The sequence below is a fragment of the Rissa tridactyla genome, chromosome 11 (assembly GCF_028500815.1).
Source record: "Rissa tridactyla isolate bRisTri1 chromosome 11, bRisTri1.patW.cur.20221130, whole genome shotgun sequence".
Taxonomy (NCBI): Eukaryota; Metazoa; Chordata; class Aves; order Charadriiformes; family Laridae; genus Rissa; species Rissa tridactyla.
Window position 1 is genome coordinate 10,716,258 of NC_071476.1, and position 22,325 is coordinate 10,738,582.

General features: G+C 49.7%; 1 protein-coding gene across 2 annotated transcripts in view; it reads left to right on the forward strand.

Moving 5' to 3' along the window:
- The first annotated feature begins 6,898 nt into the window (after nt 1–6,898).
- Nucleotides 6,899–22,325, forward strand: part of STK32A (serine/threonine kinase 32A) — a 35,075-nt gene continuing 19,648 nt past the window's right edge. For both annotated transcript variants that reach the window (XR_008468851.1, XM_054217437.1), the window contains exons 1-5: nt 6,899–7,003; nt 10,006–10,152; nt 17,540–17,595; nt 18,817–18,968; nt 21,688–21,861. Coding sequence is in view for 1 of the 2 variants with exons in the window: in XM_054217437.1 (XP_054073412.1) it covers nt 10,101–10,152; nt 17,540–17,595; nt 18,817–18,968; nt 21,688–21,861 (434 nt within the window). In the remaining variant the exon portion in view is untranslated. The remainder of the gene's footprint in view (nt 7,004–10,005; nt 10,153–17,539; nt 17,596–18,816; nt 18,969–21,687; nt 21,862–22,325) is intronic.

A 22,325-nucleotide genomic window follows, 5' to 3' on the forward strand; every position in this document is an offset into this window, starting at 1 on the left:
AAGCTTTTATCCAGTCGTCTTCTCTGTAGAGCATTCCTCTGGAGAAACTTTAGTCTGAAACCCTCTTCTGCCTTGAATTCTAGTGACCCCTAGCTGAAGAGTCCAGGCATTTCACATGCTGTAGCCATGAAAAGCCGTTATTCAGCCTGTTTTCCATACTGGAGCTCAGACATGGCAGAAATCTTGCAGGGACTGGTGTGTTTAAGAATTCTCTTTTAATCCGGGCTGCTGGATACTGTGGTTTGCGTTATGAAAAGGTTGTCCGAGATGTCTCCGAGCAATGCAGCAGATGGCACACATCGCGAGTGGACGCAGGTGCCGCTGCCTGCGCTGCGCCAAAGGTCTCGGGAGTCTGCGAAGCGGGTAAGTCCCACACACGCACACTTCCTTTTTGTAAGCTGGATCTGTTTGATAGTAGCAATTTTAAAATCAGATCACTTTTTAAAACAAAATGAACCCGTGATACTGCCAGGGTATCCGCAGTTCTGCATTGCTTTAGGTGTTCTGTGGTGTTTGTTGGCTGCACCCTTAGCTCAGCCCAGGAATGCGTTCTGCTGCTGTGATGGACTTTGTGTAGGGATGTGTCGGTGTGACAGAGCTGAGTATTCTCTTTTTCCCCCTGTTCTGCCAGTTACTTCATTAGTACGGGTATAATTGTTGCAATTTAACAAACTACAGGCAAGGCATGTAATTTGTTGGATGCATAGTTACATCCCTTCATGGAAGTGCAGAGCTGCATCTTACCGATTCTCTTATGGGTAAGTAGGTGCCACCCTTCGCTCTGCTGTCTGCAGAAGAGAAAGGCCAGAGATGTGCATGAATTAAACCCGCTGTCGCCTGAATCTCTAGCCCTTCTCAGGAGGAAAGCACTTAAATGACAATATGCAAATGTAATGGGATGTATGTCAGTTGGGAAAAGCAGATGAAGCAGCTGAATCCCGAGCCATGGCTTCCATCCTTTTGGACTGATCCAGTGGTGACATTGTGGACACCCAAGATGCTGACATTCTCACTAGCACCCAGCCTGCTTCGGTTGCTTTTCCCGTGCCTTTGCGTGTGCAGTGAAAGAAGGTTTCAGGAGTGGATTTTTTTTATTGTATCAATGTTTTGATAAAGCATGCCTGAGCTGCTGACCTGCTTCAGGAGAAGCCCATCCCTTTGTAGAAGACCAGCCAACAGTCCCACTGGCAGTTATACTTTGCCTCTTAAACGAGTGTAAATGAGACTGAACTGCCCGAGTGATTTGGGCCGGCTGTCTGCAGAATTGCGAGTTTCACCTTTGACAGCTTTTTAACTGACATAATTGTCTTTTGCGCAAAAGAGTTTGCCAGAGCTTTTCTTGGTTTTTTTGGGGATTTGGTTTTTTTGTTGTTGTTGTTTTGGTTTGTTTGGGTTTTTTTAAGGCAGTTTCACCTGAAAAGGGAAAACATGGCTACACTCTGATGATGATTTAGCAGATATCCTAAGTTTTTAAAGGTACTGTTAACGGGCTCTAACTGTATTTGTTAACATGATGTCAAAAGCTAAAACCATGCAGGAGGAGATTAGTTTAACCCCAACCATGCCCTGCTTTGCCTTTCAGGCCTGCAGTTAACCACGCCAGCCCAGGGACAGAACCGGGTACTTGTCAACCGAATTCTGCTGTCAGTTGGACGTCTTTCAGCCTGAGCGTGCTCTAAGCATAATGCGTGGTGAAGGATCCACCGACAGCGCAGAGGGTGCCCGGAGCCACCCAGAGCAAACCAGCTGGAGGCTGACCCAGCATGATGCCCCCAAAGCCAGCTTGGTTTACTCAGGCCATTGTTACAGACACCAGATCCAGGATGCAGGCTATGACCGAGGATAAAGCCATGTGCCTGTTCAAGGAGCTTCCCCAGAGGTATGCTTTGTTCTGGTACGTGACAGCTATTTGATATTTTACTCAGCTGAACTCTGACGTGAACATGTGCAGCACAAAGTGTTGCGTGCTGAAAGGCCCAAGCATATCTTCGTGGTTCTTCAGCAAGCACTGATGAAATGCCATGTGGTCCTTTGGTGTCATTCTAGCAGCATTTTTGAGGAATCCCTGTCGTGTACAGTGCATAAGGAGCTGGTAATGGAGACACGTCATTGCTGCTTCAAAATGCAGTTCCTAAAAGCCGGTGAGGAGACTTTCCAGCTAAAAATTCTGGGGAATAATTACGTCGCATTTGTATGAACTCGGGAAGCTGAACAATGGGTTAAGGAAAGAAGGAAAAAGATCAAGCTGTAGTGCAAGGTGATTATGCAAAAAAAAAATTAGCAAGAACAGATTGTTGTCTTTTGTGAAGGCAAATGAGAACAGCTGCCTGGTGTGTGTATTGCCGCCCCCTCTTCCAGGGAAGACCCTGCTGCAGATTGCTCCCTTTGAAAGTGCAGCTTTCTCACCTTAAAGGAAAGATCTGAAAATCTGAAGTATGCAGAATTCTGTCTAACCAGTATCCCCAGCTCTGTGCTGCCATCAGCAGGGGCTGGTTCAGTTCCTTCCGTGGCAGGCGGAACGCTTGAATGTCTCCTTTCTTATTTCGCACCGTCTCCCTGAAGGCTGGAAAGAGACCTTTGCAGAGGGTTTAGAAGAAGTGTGAGTGAGCTGTGCATGTGGTGAACAGAAGCCAACCAGTTTCCACTTTTGGCGTTAGCAACTGGTGGTGTGGAAGTTCCTTCCTTCATGGGCTCTGGATTCCTCTGGCACACCAGTGAGGTAAAGCACCACTTTCCACGCAGTCCTGGTACAGGAATAGAGGTCGGATAATATATTCCTGACCCAGGGACAGAGACACGAGAAGTCCCAGGGGATGCAGCCGACATCCTAGATGCCACGATGCCAGCAGCAAAACTTCTGCTACATTAACTCCCCCATCTCCCAAATTGTTTAATGTTTTCTTCTCTTCTGGTTAAAGCTAAGACCTAGAATAGACAGGAAATACTCATGACAAAGTCCTCTTGGCTGTGGGAGCAATTTGGGCTTTATACCCCCCAGGGTGGACCATTTTGATTCTTGAGGATAAAGGTAGCAATTATATCTGTCAAATATAAGCTAAAAAATCCCTCCAAATGCTAACAGGGCTTTTCATTGTTTAGCTTATCCATCTCTGCCTAGAGCTTTCCAAAGCCTTTCGTTCAAGCCAGTGTATGACATTGGCACTATTTCAAATGATCTGCTGAAGACAACGATCTTTTTGTGCACTGTCACACTTAAAGTTGTGTCTTTGGAGAAGGAGTCTCCTCTCGTGATTTTTCTTAAGCAAATCTCATCTCTCATGACTTTTAAGGGCCCTTCAGAGGAATAATATCGTTCCTGCCTGCCCCCCGGGAGGGTTTGCAGTCTGTTTATTAATAGACAGTAGTTTGATCCTCAGCTGGAATAAGAGTCCTTGCTTCACTGGCAGGAGGGGTGGATTTGCCCCTCCAGGAGACCCTAGCTCGCTGCTCATGGGAGAGGGAGCAGCTGGCAGGAGCCCCGGGTGGTCTGTGCCCCGCGTCGCGCCAAGCGCAGCAAAGGGACTGGGCCCCAGGAGCTGCTGCTGGTGGGGCTGCCGAAGGGTCAGCCATGGCCCCCCATGCATGATGCCCCACCACAGGCTTTACCTCCCCTGAGGGCACCGTGTGGGTACCGGAACCCACATGGTCTCGGTGTCAGCCCTGGAAAGGCGAGCATCAGTCCATAGTGTCCCTCTGCGGCTGATGGTGGAACCGCTGGCTGCAGATGGAGACCTCGCCCCCCAGCGCTGAGGGGGTGTGGGGCAGGGGTTTTGGTGGAACTGGGGAACTAAACGTTCCACTCACTTTGGTGAGCACTGGGGAAACTAAATGAAGTAGATTAAAATATTCAATGTTACCAGTTTTAAGCTCAATTAAATATGTATATTGGTAACTATACTTTTGAATAAGCATCCACCTGGTAGAACTGCAAAGCATACAAATACCTCTAATTCCACAGAAGCTTTGGGCACCCAGGTGAAAATGAGCCCTCTCTAACCACGAGAGATGCCAGCAATGGATATTAAAATCTGACGCGTGGAAAACATACCATAATGTTAAAGTCCACCGGAGAGTTACAGCTGAGATACGGCTGCTAAGTATAATTTCACTTCTTTTAGGACTTCAGGTTCTATACTATAAATGTAGATGAACTTCTCTATTTTTGTAAGCCATTGCTAAAAATTAGTTTGGTACTTGAAATAAAAATATAGTTGGCTGAATAGTTAAAGTTGTAAGAGAGTAAAAGATAATTTTTTTTTTTTTTTTTTTAAATCCAGCAGCAGCAATTTGCTGCTTTGCTCCCCCAGACCCTTGCAGGGCCTGGGGGTCGTCCCGGGCACAGGCTGGGGTGCAGGGAAGGGTTTCGGTGTGCCTGCGGAGGCACAGAGAGCAGTTGATTTGTCACAGGAGCCTCCCGGAGGAAAGACATCAGCCTTGCCTCTTCTCCATTAGAAGGCACCAGAGATCTACCGTGATGCTCCCGTGTCACCAACCAGGGATGGCCGGAGGTGGCTGTTCCACATGACGGGTGCCTTGGTGACCCCACTCCTCTTCCCCAAGTTCCTGCTTGGCATGTTTTGGTGCAGGAACACCCCACTGCTGCATCTCGGGATTCCACCTCTGCTTCCCAGCTCCGACGTGTCACCAGGAGCACATCCTCATCTGTGCCCAGAGATGTCCCTGCGCAGGGCGAGTCTGTGGTGGGACAGGGTATCTGCTGCTGCTGCGCGCCTGAATCCTCATCTCCTCCTGGTCTTGCTGCTCTTGGGTCTACCTGCTAGGAAGTGTTGTATTTGTTGTAAGAAACCCAAGGAAAATCTATACAAATGGCTCTGATGTAAGCTTCAAAGTGTATTTTGGACACATAGCTGATAGGTGCATATACGCCGGGTGCTGGCTTCATTTTCCTTTCAGGCAGGTAGTTCTCTGGATTCAGCTGTGACCGTTCTGGATGTCATATATTGCAGAAAAGAGGAAATTTCCAGCACTTTCCCTAAGTTTTGATGTTGGACAAATGGGTGTCTAGAAATGAAGGAAGGCTGTGAGTATGACTGTGGGTAGCAGAAAAGAGAGCTACAGTTCATTATTCCATAGCCCATCTCTCTACAACACCTCTATTTTGTGCAGTAGGTTGGTAGCACGTTACACAGGTAAGTGAATTAGTTCAGTAAATGGGTGCTGCTTTTGGCACAACGTCCCTTTCTCTATTCCCACTGAAAAAAAATCCTCTACTTGGGACATGCCTCCTGTATCTGAGTTGACAGAATAGAAAAGCTCCATTTCTTAAGAAAACTGGGGGAAAAGTTTCACTTATTTTTTTAAGAGTGCCCTCTTTTTATTGCAGACCAAGCAAAGCCCCAGCTGAAGGAGATGAGGCTCTCTGTTTGCCGTGGAAAATGAACCCCTCGGCAGGTTTCAGCCGGCACAGGGCCCAGCAGTGTTTTCCCATTTCCCAGCTGGGCTGGAGCGTGCGTTGCTGCTGGGACGGTCCAGGGACACAGGGTGGCTCTTCCTCCGAAGCTGTTGCAGGAGAGCTGCCCTCTGCGCTCTCATTTGCTATTCCTTTGGCTTGCTCTGCAATTCAGCTTTGATATTTTATTTCTGTCAACGTACAGAGATACTGAAACTCTCCAGATGACCCACTCTGCAGAGAACAACTCTGAGTTAGTACTTTTGTAACATTTTAACTTCTGATGCCGCTAACTGTACTGGGTTTGTCCTGGGTTACAGCTTTTGTTGAAAATAAAATCCTAAGAATAATGTTTAGGAAGGAATTCTAATGACTTAAGGTAAAAAAATTCAATTTTAATTTAAATTGCTAATGATAAAGATCAAATAGAAAGGATCCTCAATCCAGCAAATTTTAGTCCGCTCAGGAAAAGCTACTTTGAACATGCAGAAGACCGCAGGTGGATGCTCTGAGAGGTGAAGTCTGACCTTGGGCAGGGGAGGGAATCTCAGACGTCTCCTGTTGCTGGAGCTGTAGATAAATCATTAATCATTCCCTGCAGCATGAACTTATCCTACCCACCGGAGCTGCTTCTGTTTCAGGTACTCTATTGTTTTATTTCTGTGCGGTAACTGCTGGACCCCACCCACGTCGGGGTGCGCAGTCGTCTCCTGGGGACGGGAGCTGGGGACCCCCGACCCCCAGCAGACCCATCCCCGAGCTCTGGGGAGCATTCTCAGCCCTGTGCTGGTCCCAGGTCCAGCTCTGCAGTGGCCCCAGCCTCTTTCTTATTCTGCAGCCCTCGTGTTTATCTTTCAGACAATTTGATTTGTTGCATTTGACTAAAATTCAGATAGTTTTAGGGGAACCCAAGCTGTGTTTCAGCTTGTTGGTTCTTCTCCAAATAATGCATGAATATGGCGAAAATTGGATAAATACTCTGACTTCTGGCTGTCCTGGAGGAAGGACTGCCCTCCGGAGGAGCCCCGGGAGCCGGAGCCTGCTCCGAGCACTCGGCAATGAGAGAGGAACAACCAGTGGCCAGAAAATAGGGACAGTGGGGTGGGAAATGTGGTGTCTGCCTTTTTACGGATCCTTTCAAAGAGGAACGCCTCCGGAGAGAGGAGACGGTGCGCCCACCCGGGCCCTCTGGCGTCGGATGGGTTAAAAAGAGGGAAAACGCCCCAGACGGACCCGCAGCAGCGGGCGCAGTCCAGGGGCGCGTCTCGAAGGGCTCCCCCGCGGCGGGACCATCACAACGGCCCGTCCCCCCCGGCCCGCGGGGTGTCACGGCGCGGGGGGGCCGGCGGTGCGGCAGGGGGGCCGGGGGACCCTCCCTCCCCCCTGGGGGCGGTGGCGTGTGCGGGGCGCGGCCCCAGCGCGGCCTCCTCCCGCCGCCGCCGAGCGGGAGCGACCGGGACCTGCGGACCCTCCGGCTGCTCCGCTCCTCCGGCTCCTCCCGGGCTCCTCTTCCCGGCCGCCGCCGCAGGTTGCTGCCGCCGGCGCCGGGCGCTGCTGGGTCCCGCCGCAGCCCCCTCCTGTCCCCTCCCCGAGGTAGGTGCCTTCTCGGACGGTGGGCTCCGGGCCGGGGTCGGCTCGGGGCCGGGGTCTGCTCCGGCTCCGGCGGGGCGGGGGTCGCGTTCTCGGGCCGGGAGGTCCGCGGCGGCGCCGCAGGGGAAGGACGCAGCGGGGCGGGGACCGAAGGTGACACCGGCAGCACCGGTCTCGTCCTTCCTGAGCTCCGCGGTGGCTGCGGAAGAGTTCAGAATAATCGTTAGTTTCTCTGGGACGAGAGACAGGATAACGTGTGTTGCTGCGTGTTGCCCAGTTTCAGTTGTTCAGCAGAACGGCAGCAGCTTAAGCAATGGAGAGGTGTTGAGAGAAATGGCTTGTGAACCCCTCTGGGTTAGTGATCCTCTTCTGAGGAAGCTCGGTATCACCCATCAGCGATAATTCTAACAATGCCACTAGCTGCCCTTCCTTAGCCCCGCTGGGCTCCTTCCCGCTGGGGGAGTGCAGGCTGCATGCAGTGCCCATGTCGCACCCTGGCCATGGCACTCAAGCGGTTACTTTTCCTCTGCTTTGCTTTGGTTTCCCATTTATCTGTTGAGGATAAAATGTGCTCGGCGATGGGAAGGTGTGCTGCCGGGGCATTCCCAACCAGATGCTTTCTCGCACCTGTATAATTTCTGCTGTGGCTGACGAGACTCCGGGACCGCTGACGAGTGGAGCTGCTGCTCGTGGAATGAGCCATCCAACCGAGCATCAAGTTAACGTGGAACCGTTAGTCATCTTGGCCCAAGAGACAGTAATGATTTTAATCATTTTGTGACTTCGCAGTGTGAAAGGGGAAAAGATGTATCATTACCATACCCTGGGTACACTTTATAAAGTTACAAATCCTAGTAATTATTGCTCAGACTAGCTTAACTTCAAGGAATACCTGCGCTCCTTCCTCGTGGATTTTATGTATTGACGTATTTTCAAAAATAAATTAAGCTACAGACTCCTATACAAGAGAATTTCCTCAAGCAGCTGACCTTGCTTGACACCAGTAAGATCACAGTGATGCAGTATGCGAACCTGATTTGTGGCTTTTACATCCAAAGGTGTATTTTTCCTCTGAAGAGTAAGTTTGGGGGCTTGAAAAGAGGTGCTGGTGTGGTGCTTTGTTTCAGACTGAAGGCTTGATCTGTTCCCTTCGGAGGCACCGATAGGGATCGCAAAGATTTGCTGCTTCATTTGTTTTATTGTTGGATCTTGTTTCAGTTCTCCGAGATGAGAAGTCAAGAATTTAGTGTTTTTAATAGTTAGCACTGGGGTTTTTTGGCCTTTCGAGAAATGCAGACTCCCCTGCTCTTTGCTGGGAATAATGAGATTGACGTGAACCGCAGCAGCAGCGAGGGTTGGTTGCAGCTGGGATTGTAAAATGCCTTGGGGAGAATGGCTGGTCCCCTGGTCTGTTCTGGGAGAGACTGGGGAGTGCTGGGAGAGACTGGGGAGTGCGGGGAGGCCTCAGCGCCAGCTGACATGGGATGGATGGGTGGGTGGGTGGGTGGATGGATGGATGGATGGATGTGTCGCACTCAGCCGTACGTCGCTTTGGCAGCTTCTGCGGTTTGATCCACAGTTGGGTCCCCAGGGTTGTCACACTGGGGATGAACTCTACATCACTGCAGCCCCATTCAGGAAGATATCCAAATATAGGGGCTGCTTCTAAACTTCAGGCAAACTTCGGCACTTGAGGTGATTGTCCTGACCCAGGGCGTGAGGTTAGAGCTGCGTTCCTGGCTGAGGGCTGGAGGTACAGTTACCTGGGGAGGAGGAGCTGAGTGTACTGGTGTGGGGAACCCACAGCATCCCATGGCAGTCCCAGTTCCCAGCACTGTCCCAGTAATTCTCTTTTTTCCAACTTTTTTTTTTTTTGTGATTCCTCCCTTGTGCACTTCAGTAACATGATCTTGTCACTTTAAAGTAAAAAAGTGAAGCAACTCAGTAGCTGTATTTCCAGGGTGTGGGTCTGAGCAAAATGAGTGAGGCTGCATTACATCCTTAAACATCCAATGAAAATAGGGACACCCTGGAGAATGCTTCAGGCTGGACAAAATCCAGATGGTGCTGCACTGTTACTCCCTCATTTTATTCTTTTAGGGTTTTGTACTTCGAACAAGAAATAAATGTGTATTTCACAGGGATGTCAGTGTCAACATATAAAGGTGCTTTGCATGTAAAAGCTTTAGAAAGAAAACTGCTACTGCGCCCATATGCGATCACTCAAGCTATCTTGAGTGTCACTAAATCGTACAGAATCACATGCTCCAGTATACACATACGTGTTTGGGGGAGAATTGGAAAATTAAAACCTGTGTCTTCTGCTCGTGAACAGACCTGTTCTTCCGCAGTGCAAGAGGAAAACCAGCCACAGCAGCCAGCACTGAATCATAAATCAGAACATTTTAAAATCTTTTTTCATAGCTCATATCCAAAAAAAATTTTAAAGAAACTGAATGGTAACTGCACCTTGATTTTCCATGAAATCTTTTCATTAAAAAAAAAGAAGGTATGATTTTGTTCCAAATGAAAGACTTCTGTAACAGCTTAAATCAAAAGGTTGACACTTTGAATTTCTTCTTATATAGCTTTTACACTTCCACATCACCTTAGCAGTCAGAAGTGCCTTTCTCATTTTATCTAGCCAAGCCACTATGTCCATTTATTTTGGATATTGACCTCACTCCAATTAGTGATGCTTTATCATCTCTAAATCAATCATAATGTCATTGAAGCTGCAAAATATAATGTGTTGGATGATACAGCAAACATGAGCCAGATCCTCAGGTCTGTTAGTCTGGTTCTGCACGTCCCTTAGTGGGCAGCAGTCCTGGTCTGGGTTCTGAAGTTAACGGCGTTTCTCTAGTGAACACCATTGTAATGTGCTTTTTCCCTAATACTCAGTTTTGTCCCTAGAGCAGTGAACCTCCAGGCAGAAATTTGCAAGCTGCAAAATGTGTCTTAATCCTGAAGGATGATGAGTTTTTGCCTTCTGCCTCCTCCAGGATGCACCAGCAGAAGGTTGCCTGGCTCCGCTGGCAGTGACACACAGGGGACACGTCCCGGAGGACGACAGAGCTGAGCCGGGGCTGGACACACCATGGGTGCAAACACCTCCAGCAAGTCGCTACCCTTCGATGGAGACGAGGACGGTAAGAGCTTTTCTGAGCTGTTACCTGGGACTGCGGAGTCCACCAGGGCAGAGACTGTGACGCTGAGAGTGGCCACCAGCTCCCGTCCTGGAGTTGCCAGCGCCTGGACGTCTTGGTTAAGCGCAGGTGTGAAGGTCTGCAGCAGCAGCATGTCCCACTTCTCCTGCAGGGCGGTGCTCGGCCATCGGGTGGTCCTTCTGCCTCCCCTCTCTGGGTCCGGGCACTGAGACAGTAACTGCTCGCAGAGGTTTGGTTTTGAGCTGTCTGTGGGACACTGCTGGGTGCTTCTAGGGCAGGGAAGGAATGCTGCTGTTCTGGAGATGACAGCAGGGGGAGGACGGGTATGAAGCGTGGTGGGAGACAGCTCGAGTGCTGCCTGTTCCCATCCCTGCTTTGGGCTTGGTGGGAGCAGCACCCAGAGAGGCCCAGGGGCTCCTGGTGGATGCCCAGCCGGGCAGCGCTGCCCCTTGGCACACGGGGTTGGTCGGCTGGAGAAGGAGGATGCATTGCTGAGAGCAGTGCGGGAGGCCAGTGTCACTGTGCTGCCAAGACTACAGAGACAGGCATTAAAAGATGGTTCCATAAATATATTTCCTATTGCATGAGTCAGCTTGCTAGCTGCCATATGGGCTTTCACCCAGGTACAATCATAAAATGCATATGCAGATAAATACAGATAGGTACAAATAAAAGTAAAATACGAGAACCTAGATGACTCATAAACCGCTGTTCCAAAGGTAAGAAGTCCAATCAGAGAGGGTGTAGTCCTGATGGCTGGGGACTTAAGGGGAAAAGGAGGGGACGTTGGCCAAAATCTGGTCTTTCTCACTCATCTCCTTGAGGAAAGAGGAACACGCTTCCATTGCGAAACGGCTGTGATTGTATCCGGAGTAGCGCTGTGAGTGCTCATGGCGGTGCTGGGGCTGGCGGCTGCTTGGGGAGAGGAAGGATCACTCAGTGCAGCAGCATGTCTCTGTGCTGTCCCGAACCACCCTGCCGGGATCCATCCCTCCCCTGTGCACCTCCGTTTGTTCCCGCAGAGCAGGTTTCTCACCTTGTGGTCTGCGTTCACTGCTGTTGCCTCCGGCTGCAGCCGGTGAATCGCTCCGTCCTCGTGCTCTGTGCTGCTGCGCCCGTGCTGCCAGCGATGTGTCCAAATGAATAATTTGGTTGGCTCCCAAATGAATAATGCGACTGCTTGCAATTTTTCTTTGGGTTTTTTTTTTGTATTTTTTTCCAGTTACTTTAGTGCAAAGAAATCAGTGTTGTGCGGTTTTTCTGGAGATTTTATTCCTGGTGCATCTAAGTGCTCATTATTGGCATCTCTCTTAAATACCTACTCGTGCTAGCTCAGGATGACTAACACTTTTCACATTCCTGATCACCTTCCTTGGGGTGGTATGTCCTGGCTGTGAGATTGACCGTAACAAATGGAGTTTTCGTGGGGGTGGCTGGTCTCTCTGCTGAGTCTTCCTCTGGGTTCCACGTGCCCTGTGCGGTATTAGCTCCTGTGTCTGAGAGATAAATAACGCCCCGAGTGATGCAGCGACCTGTGCAGGGTGACTGTCCCTGGGGCAGTAAATCTCCTTGGACGGGTCATTTCTTAGGAGAGCCGGTTCTGTGCTGGGAAAGGGTTGGTTTCAGCAAACAAAACCTGGCAGCACGTGAAGCCCCTGTTGGCTCTGTGGCAGAGAGCACTGGGCTTTCCAAGGGTGAACTGCCGCACCCCACGCTTGGTGCTTTTGTGTCGTGATGGCAAGTCAAGGGGAAAGCCTGGTCCTGACCATCTCAAGGGGTTCAGTGTTGATCTGTTGAGGTTCAGTGGGCTCAGGGGTCACCCTTGCTCCCAGATACAGTGGCCACACTGGTGCAATTGTGCTTTCATGGCCCTGCCCAAATTTAAAAAGTGGTAGCACATTTTTTTCTCTAATTAGTCATATTTTAATATACTGGGAGGAGAGGAACGCAGCTGAAATGGAGATGCCCTCTATTAACTTTTCCATTATCTTGGCAAATTTGTGACCAGAGACCATGTCACCTTAGATGTCACAATCTTGTCTTTATTCTAATGTCAATTAAAATTAAAATGAATTAAGAGCTGATGGGTGCTGCAGGAAGCAGCTCAGTGGCTCTTCTGCTCGGTGGCGCTGGCAGGTCTGCACTGGCCGGTGGAGAGCGGTCCCTCCTCTTCACTTGTGGTTTGGGGCCCGTGTCAACACAAACAGCGAGTGGTGTAAGTGCTCCAGTGCCGGGGGGCACCTGGCTCTTTGCAGCCCGAATCCCACCCGAGCTGTCCCCCATGGCAGCCGCATCCCCCGGCCGGGCCGCTGTGCCCGATACTGCTCGTGGGACCCACTGCCGGGGAGAGGAAACGTCCTGCCCCAGCGAGCGTCGTGCCATTGCTCTGAGAGTTGGGTCTGCTGCTCTGAGAACCATTCAGTCGTTTCATTTCTCTTTTTGCTTAAAAATAATAAACCCCCCCCAACTTGGAGAATACTCTGTCAGTCGCAACATGGTGAAACCTTTTGCAAAACAGGGTCATTGAGGAGCTGTCTCGAGGGTGAAAACATCTGGATTTATACAATGCCGTTAGTTTGCTGAATAGCCCTGGGCAAATTCCTCCCCCTTCCCTGGGCAGGGGGCTCCTTCCCCTCCCGCAGCTTGGCCCATCCATGGCCCATGGAGCGGCACCTTCTCCTCGTGGATGGGCTCGGAGCAGGACAGGGGACAGGCGCCTCGCTTGGGCTCCCCTGGTCCTTTGACTTGCACGCAGTCATAACGCCGCTTGCATAGCGTTCCAAACTGCCGTTGCTATAATTTGACGTTTTCTGTGGTACCATGATTATTTTTTAAGATGGACTTCTCAAAGGGGCTTTGTTTGCCTTTGGCTGAAGTGGGATGACAGCATTATTTTTCTCTCAGCATTTCCTCTGAGCAGGCACAGTTGTGGATAATAAGCTGGTGAGATGAAAAGAAAATGTAATAACCAGACAGAAGGTTCAGTGCTGCAAGGTGATCTCCCCTCCTGATGCAGTTGGGATGAGACCATGGTAAAAGCCGGATTTTGTTTGTGCTGCTTCTGGGCAAAAGGGTGTGGAAAGCATCCCAGGGGACGGCAGCCAGATATTCTCCCCAGCTGGCCAAATTAATGGGAAGATAAAGCAGCAATAAATAGTAGGTGAGGACAGTGGCTAGGTGAGATGGACATATATCGTTCTGTGGTCCTTTGCCTGTGTCCTCTCTAGGCCACCATCACCCGTTCTCTCTCTAAACTGCCCCGGGACTCAGAGAGCGTTCACTGGGTCTTTGCTCCTCTGCCCGGATCTGTGGGAGTTGGGCTCCCCGGTACGGGGGGATTACGTTTGCATCCCTGCTCCTGCGGTAGCACTTGTTTTCCTGAGGCTGCAGAGAAGGGAGGGAAGGAGGGAGGAAAGGAATATAATGAAAATGGGGGAAATTACTAGTGACAGAAGGAAGATGAGTCCTAACACACCGTGTGGTGCTGTGGTAGCTGTGCTGCGGTGGGCAACAGGGATGGGGGGACCTGAGTCCCCCGAAGCACTGACTTCCACTGGGGCCTTTGGCATGGTCAGCTTGTCTCTGATGAGGACATTTTTTATGGCTAGTTAGGTTCCGTATTTTTTATCTAAATAGTGTTCCTTGAACCTGGGTTTAGAAATACAGCTCTGGCTTTCAAAATGGTGTTTCATGCATGTGCTTCAGTTGGTTCTTTACAGCAATTGTATTATCTTCCTTGGCATCTCTTAAACATAATTTGTCTGAGTTGGCATAGCACATAAACTTTCTTTCTGAAGGGCAAACGCTTTGGCTTTTTCATTGTTTTAGATGCCATCGGGCAGTGAAATGAGGCTTGTCAAATCTGCGGATGTGGATTCAGGATGAAGAGCATGTGTTTGGTTCCTGATTTGGACACCACAAATTTCCGTACTCTTTGGAAGTGAGACTCTGGACTGGCTCACTGTGAATATCGGGGATGGTAGGAAACCTAAAACAGAGAGGGGTTAAAATGTGATTGTACCTTGTTTGAGAGTCTTAAATAAAAAGTATGCAATTTAGCTTTCTTATAACCAGCTCAGTTATAGAGCCGTGTTTAAAATGTTAATGAAAATATTAATGTTAGCAGACAAGGAGGTAGAGGGTGTTAACATGTTCATGAAAGCATTCCTATTAAAAGACAGTAGAGGTAGGGGGTGTTAACATGCAGCACCTGGCTGCCGGCTGGACTCCTCCGGGTCTGCAGCTGACCCAGATGTCACAGCCCGGCTGGGTCTCTGCGTTCCTGCCCTGCCCCGCTCTGCTGGAGCCCCGTGCTCTCGGGGCCGGGGTCCCCCCTCTCCGTGGCCGGGGCTGCGCTGTGTGACATGCAGCTCCCACAGTCACCTCTCCCTGGCGGCACAGGGACTTCTGTCCCCTCTCGACTTCCCTGCAGGCGATAAGCATCTTCACGCGCTCTTTTTACCCTGCGGGTATCCCCTACCCTTCTCTCAGATGGTCTAACTGTAAACAGCTCTGGTTCAACTCAGTTACTGTCAACCCGTATTTAGCTCTGATATTGGCAGCTGTTGTTCCAGGCTGGAAAAGGGGCTTCTGTGCCTGAAAGGCAGTCTTTTTTTCCAAGTGCTATATGTGGAAACCATAAACTTTGCTTCGGTTAGGTTGTGACAACCTACCTGAAAAGATAATGTCGATGAAAAGGACAATTTTTTTAATTTAGTGTGCCTGTTTTAAGAAAAATATTCTATGGGTTAGCCAGTGGGTATTACACTCCTGGCCAGGTATGCAGTGGCTGTTTCCAGCCTTTTTTTTGGAGGAAGTGTGAGCAGGCTCAGTGGACCGTATGGTAGCTTGGTGACCCTAATGCATCACGTTTATGCTGAATGAAACCCAGTCTGCCTGGTTAATTTCTTTGGAAAATACTTGCATTTCCTTTAAAAAAGAATCCACTCACAAAGTACGAGTACGCTTCCCTGTAGCTGTGTGGTGGCAAGGATCTAGTGTCTGTCCTGTTACCCTTGTCTTAGCTTAGAGGCAGGACGTATCCTGAGGAAAATGGGTTTATTTCTGACCGGTATTTTGCACAAGTCTGTAACGAGGAGGATTCGTCTGTTGCTGTGGCAGAGTGATTAACAGCAGCTTCCCCACTGGCAGTCTCACCTGAGGAAAAGCTCTGGGGACAAACAGCTCTTGGTTCCTGTGACACTCAGTTCGGTTAATGAAGGGAGCAGCAGATGACAATTTTGTTGAGAGCTGTGGCCTCAGGAAGCAGCAAGAGGAAGCTCAGCAGCCCCAAGCACGAGCTGATCCGGTGCCAGTGTTTGGTGAAAACAAGACTCGGAAACTGCCCGCGCTGTTCGCTCCCCAGGCGACCAGGCACCGGTGTGTGGGTCCGGTGACGGCTCCAGTGCTGGCTCGAGCGCCTGGCACAGCCGCAGCCCGAGGGCGTCGAGCTCTGCAGCAGTCAGGGCTGCCCGGGACGGTGGGAGCAGGCTGCAGCCCCCTCCTCCAGCCCTGCCGCAGCGGGGACCATGGCAGAGCGAGGGGGCCGGGGGCTTGGCACGCACAGGCCTGTGTGCTCAGGGGTGGTGGCAACGTAATTGAAGTGTTTCAGGTCGGCCTGAGAGGGGAACACCCGTGGCACCCACTGGAGCTACCAGGCAGGGCTTCCATGGAGGACCTCCCGTTAGAACCTGGGCAGACCCCACCATCGGCAGGTCCACGCTGGTGGCAGAGCCCATGGTGGGGGACAGCCTGGGGCTGGGCCTGCGGCTGTGGCCGGGGGAGCACTGCCACTGCTCCAGGCCACTGGCAGCGCAAGTGCGGGCATGGCCGTACTTTCTTGTACCACAAGGGCTGCCATTCTTATTTCGCTTGAAGCTGAAAGGGAAAGAGGCCTTGGGGTTTTCCTCGTGTTTAGCAAAGTGCTGGTGGCGGCGTGGAGTCCTGTCTGGGACAGAACACCCGGCTGTTTGTGCTAATGCAGGGTAATGATGGTAACACCCTATGGCAGACCTCCTGGGAGGCTGGGGGCTACCAAGGACGGGTGTTCCGAGAGCCCCACCTGCCGCGGCACCTGGACACCGGCACTGTGAGCGCGCAGCCGGCTCCCTCCCAAGATGGTTGTTAAAGCAGGTGGTGGTGAAGAGCCCCAGCAGGGAGGGTTGAGGCCACAGGGTAGAGGGGGACATGGTGTCCGGTTCCCCTGGTCCAAGCAGGGGACAGCCCTCCCTTGCCAGCTCCGGCCGCAGAGTCCAGCCCCTTCTGGCAGTGGGGAAACTGGAGGGGCAGGAGGCAAATGAGCTCTGCGATTTCAAGCCCATCACATCAGTGGTATCTCTCAGTTCCAGGGGTCACACTAATGAAAGCTGATGGGCTAGTATAAATCTATCAGAGGCCTTTTTCTGATACCTCGAAGGGGCCTCTCGGTGCGGTTTGGTTCAGCGAGCAGTGGTGGTTCAGGAGCAGGTCCCAGAGCGTGAGCTTCCCTTGGCACCAGCCTCTTGGAGAAGCGTCAGCTGGGTTCAGAGCATTCAGCTCGGGGATCATTGCTATGGTACCTCATCCAGCCATTGGCAGCAGCGTTTGAGCCCAGCACAGTTAATCTGTGTTTGCTGTATGGTAATTTTATTTGCTGTTTCCCTGGATGCGTTTATTGCCTGAGATGAAGTACAGGCAGCTTCATCCTGGCTGGTCAGAAGCACTGGTTGTGCAGGGGCCTTCCATTAGCACTTACAAAACATCCTCCCTGGCTGTGCAGGTGTCTGCCCCCAGCCCCGGCTCCAGCAGAGGCCGGGAGGGCGGGTGAAGTCCATGTTCACGTTCCTCCCTCCCCGTGTCAGTGCTCGGTCTGCAAACTGCCGCTCTTCTGTTTCCCTTCTGAGCAGGAACAGCCACTCTGGATGCTGAGTGGCAGCGACGCTTGTGTCCAGGGCTGCTGTGTTTGTCCTGCTCAGGTATCAAACGGTTGTCTAGAATAAGGATACAAAGCTCTAGCTGCCCATTTACGTCTTCACGTGGTATAAACATTTGATGGACTAAACTTGTTTGCATTTGGTTTCATCAGGAAGAAGATGAGACTTTCATCTTCAACAGGCAGGGCACAGTGAAAGCGTTCACTTGATGGTTCCTTCTCTGATCTGGCACTGACAAAGGCTGACCCAAGGAACTTGCCTTTGCAGCTCTGCTGGAAAGGAAAAAAGCCTATTAAACAGCACGTTTTAAACAGCACCCAAATCTCCAAAAACAACAGAAAGTTGCTAGGGTATCCCTCGTTTTTCTCAGCTCTTAAGGAAAAAAATGTAGAAATAATGGAATAGCATCAAATGGTTGCTCAGCCATTTAATATTTGAATGTTTGCACTTTCTTGCAGTCACCTTCGACCATTTTGAAATTTTGCGAGCTATTGGGAAGGGCAGCTTCGGAAAAGTAAGTATTTTGTGAACTAATCACCATTTGGACAGCTGGAAATGCAACTGAGAAAGGGGCAAATTAGAGGCTCACGTGGGAGTAAAGAAATAAACCCCTGCATTGTCAATGAGCTTTGACCTGAGCTTCAACTCCTGGTAATCAAGAAGGAGTCACAGCACGATTCCTCATTCATTCCATAGCCACAAATTATATTACAGGAGATTAAAATGAGATACTGATAAATCAAATGAGCTGAATTTCATTATGTTTCTGGATAAGCACTTTCTAAGATTCCCCAGCGAAGTAACACTGAACATCATGATGCATCTTTAACAAAGTATTACAAGCCACGTGAAAGGCCTGGCAATTTTTTTAAGAGGATATTTGTCTGTGAAACACAGTGTTTGGTATGAAGCATCAGGTTACGGTCATATGTTTTATTTTTATGCTGTTATGGAATTCTCTGCTTGTATCCACTGACAGAATTCCAGAAGATCATCTGCCCCTGCGCATACAGGCACTCTCGTGCCAGAAATGGTCTGCCTTAGGTGCAGGATGCGACAAAAATCTTTAGACAGAGATTTATTTAGTGGTGAAAAAAAAAAAGGTTGACTGAAACTTCGCAAATTCAGCCCAAACTCATAAACTGTTGTTTATGAAAAACCAATCTGGTTTGGTTTGCAGTTTTATCAACTCTTGAGTCTTTCACTGAAGCAACATTTCTTTCTCGATTTGAAATATAACTGTAAGAAGGGTTAATATTCAAACCCAAACACCCCGCCAACAAAGCCCAAGGTTCTTCGTGAGCTGAATGAAACTCACCAAGAAGGGGGAGGTCAGGTGCTGCTCCCCAGTTTCTAACCTGTCGTTCTGTGGTGGAAAGGACTCTTCCAAACAGCAACTGGTGTGGGAGGGTTGGTACAACCAAGATTAGTTAGTGCTATTAAATAAAATGTTGACTTATGCACAATTCCCTATCTCCTGTCTTTGTGGTGATAAATTTCTTCCCTTCACCTTCCCCCAGCAAAGTTTCTTCTTCGGCTGAGAGCTGGGTGAGGGGTTTGGCTTTGGGTGAGGGGGTTGGTGGTGATGCCCAGCGTTGCAGCGTCAGGGCCTGGAGCTGTGACTCGGCAGCGGGGACTTTGATAAAGCCACTGGAGAACGCTCGTGGGCTGGGTTTTACGTGCCTACATTTGCTGACATGTCATCTCTGATTTATCCCTTGATTTGCTCACTTAGGTCTGTGTTGTGCAGAAGAATGACACCAAGAAGATGTATGCCATGAAATACATGAATAAACAAAAGTGCGTGGAGCGTAACGAAGTGAGAAATGTTTTCAAGGAGCTGCAGATTATGCAGGGCCTGGAGCACCCTTTCTTAGTTAATTTATGGTAAGATATTGCTCCTTTGCTTACTGGCCAGTTCAGCATGGTCAGTTAGAGACACCTTTGGGACCGGGGGCTGCCGGCGGCAGTGGGTGCCTGCGTTGCGCCGCAGAACACGTGTGTGTGCACCAGACACCCATCCCGTCCTGTGCGGGGGGGGCTCCTCCTCTGTTCCACTCACCAGGACTCTGTTTTCAAGGGAATCTTGTTTAATTAAACAAGAACTTAGTCCCCTTGTCCCCTCAGACAAGCACAAGACAGTTTTTTGGTGTTCCCACATGGCTTCTTGCTAGGCAGGCATTGTTCGTTACCGTAACCCAGTTCTATTTAATTGTGCTCTTTTGCAACAAACAGCAGCTCCCAGGACCAGGCGGTGACAGCGTGGGATCGATGGCCAAGCAGGGCAGGGCTCTGTTCACAGCGTTTCCCTTGGCAGCACTTTCTTCTCATCTCCTCCTGATTCTGTTTTTGTGGTTTATTTCGTACTTTAAATAGCCTGCCTTAATGCCTTATTGATATTTGACTGAATTGATGCTAATCAGCAAAGACAAAAGCAATTTATCGTTGAATTTACTGTCAGAAAAAGAATACTGTTCGAATTTTATTGCAGAAACCTATATATCTATAGGGGAAATGTGTACGTAAAAGAATCTCTTTCCTTTAAAAGTACCTGATAAATGCAACCCACATGCTCTGGTTATAGTCCTTTTTCAACGATTAGCAATGGGATTGACCAGCTGAGTGATAAAAGACATACTAATTCTTCCCCCTTCATTTGATTCAGCATGTTTTCCTGCAGTAGGGCAGTAGAAAGGAATTTTAAACAAGGTTCTGTTACTCTTAGAGTCTGACAGGTTAATTTTATTAGGACACCAATAACATTTCAAGAGGTGTGGTCTCATACACCACATGATGGATGCAGTGGCCAATATCCTGTAGTTATAGGATTCCTCTGGCGTGGTGGGTAATTACATTTATTGGATATTGGATTTATTTTTAGAATGAGGTAGAACTTACCAATGCTAAACACAAAAAATTAGGTTAAACCACACTGAAGATCACAAATCTTTGAATAACTTTGTGTTCCTTTTTGAAATCTGAAGCTTGAGTGCTGTTAGGTGAGCTGTCATGATTTTGGTGGTATTGCCATTCAGTGTTGTTCTAACTAGGGTTTGGATGAGAACCATACATCTAGACCTCCCAGAGCTTTGGACACATCTCCAAACTTTGCTTCTCTGCTTGAACAAGCAGTTCCAGGCAAAACTCGTTCAGCTGCTGAGAGTTAAACACCATATGCATATCTATAGACCTGTACAGAGCAAATCATCTGAGTTTCCCTGCTTCTGTTCTTATCGTGTCGTCCCTGGCCTCAGGTACAACCTTTAGCTTTCCTGCACTCTGAATGATACACAGACTACGAGCTTCGTGTGGAGTAATTCTGGTTTGTGGTGCTGCTCATCACATCAAGAAGCTGGTGTATTTGTGAGAAAACAATCCACAAGAAGAAAGCTGTCTCCAAGGGACACTTGGTAATTAATAGCACCGAATCAGGTCACTTAAAGAGGGACAGCAGAGAGCAGCTGCATCTGCTGTTGTGTTGAGCAAATGGGTTTATAACAGACTGCTGCCAGGAGAACCAGCACCCAGTTCGGGGAGCCTTCGGTGCACGATCTGCTGGCTGCGGGTCTGGGCTGCGCACGCTGGTTTTGGGCTTCTCTCTGCGTTGTTCCTATGGGCAGTTCCCTTGGGTGCTTGGAGAAGATGAAATGTCGATGTTGAAGAGCTGGGTGTGGACCCCAAGGGGAACAGATGGCATTTATCCAGAGCTCCAAGCTGGATTTCCACTGCTGTATTGAGTTGCTGATTGCTCAGCCAGCTGGATTTCGCAGCAAGTGACGGGATCTTCCAGGGTCCCTTGGAGGGATCTTGTGTATGCGAGTGGTGGCCAGGGCAGCGCAGGCTTTTCGGATGGTTTTCAGAGCACCAGCGCCAATGTGACATGAGTGATTTCTGGACCTGCACCCCTCCGTAGTCAAAGCAGCAGCTGTTTTAGTGGCTGCTTGTGGCCTCTCCTGGCAGTGTGCGCTGGGTGCCAGCCCTCCCATCATCCTCCTCACGAGTGGAAGCGTTTCACTAGCTCGTGGCCGCTGGCAGCAGCCGTTAACTGCTGAGCAAACGGAGCTGCTGCACCGCAGTTCAGGAAGCAAGCAGTGAGGCCCTCCCCACAGTAAAAGTGTGTGGTCCAGGGATCCTGGGCCCTTGGTGGTCTGTGCTGTCGGTTGCTGCCACGCATACCCGTGATGAACTCTGCTGGGAGCCATACCCGCCTGCCAGGCTCCTCCATCTCCCTGCGCAACTGTCCGGGGGAAGAAACCAGCAGCACCCTGTATTGCAGTGATGGGTTTGGGTGTTCTTTGGTTTTGAAGTGGCTGAGAGTAACAAGTTCAACATAAAAATGTTCTGTTCTTCTAGTGGGCCTGGTGGTAGGTGTTCATACAAGCTGCACTGATTTGATTATGGATCTGAAGCTAAATTATTGTCATCTCAGTTATTTTGAGAATATAGGTGGTAGGAGTTCAGTCACAGTGGGAAACAGAGCGTGGAAAGGTCGTGAAGTTATTATTTACCAAGAAACTATGAGTATTCCCAGAGGTAGCATATGTGCCTTTTTTAACCTGTCTTTTTTTAATATTATTGTCCTTGAACCATGCTTATGACATTTTAGGTACTCGTTCCAGGATGAAGAAGATATGTTTATGGTTGTAGACCTGCTGCTTGGAGGGGACCTGCGTTACCATCTCCAGCAGAACGTGCGGTTCCAAGAAGGCACCGTGAAGCTCTTCATCTGTGAGCTGGTGCTGGCCCTTGACTATCTCCAGAGCAGGCACATCATCCACAGGTCAGCTGGGGACCTCGCAGGGAGACCAATGCTCGCAGGCTGCGGTAGGGGTGGGCTTGTTCCTCTTTGACGTGAAAGGACAAATAGAAGCTTAAGAGATAAACAAAATATTCTGCCACATACGTTTGCTTTTCTGTAAAACACTGGGCTTCCCAGAGACAAGCATTTCATGTACAACAGGGAGAGTACTATTTCTCCCTCTGGGATAGCTATGTTATAGCATATTTGATTTGTTTGCTGATCCCACAAAAACCTGTCTCTAATAGGTTTAATTAGCTAAAGCTCATTAATACGGTCCAGAGAGGGTAGGCGTCAGCATTCAGAATTCTCCAGCTGTCACACTCGAAAGTGTCTCCCTTTTGCTCCCCTCTCAGTGCTGCACTGAAAGACGAGGAATGGGACCAAACACAGCTTTTTTTCTGTACGAGGTTGAATCGCGTTCTAGAAGTGGTCAGTGTTTCTGT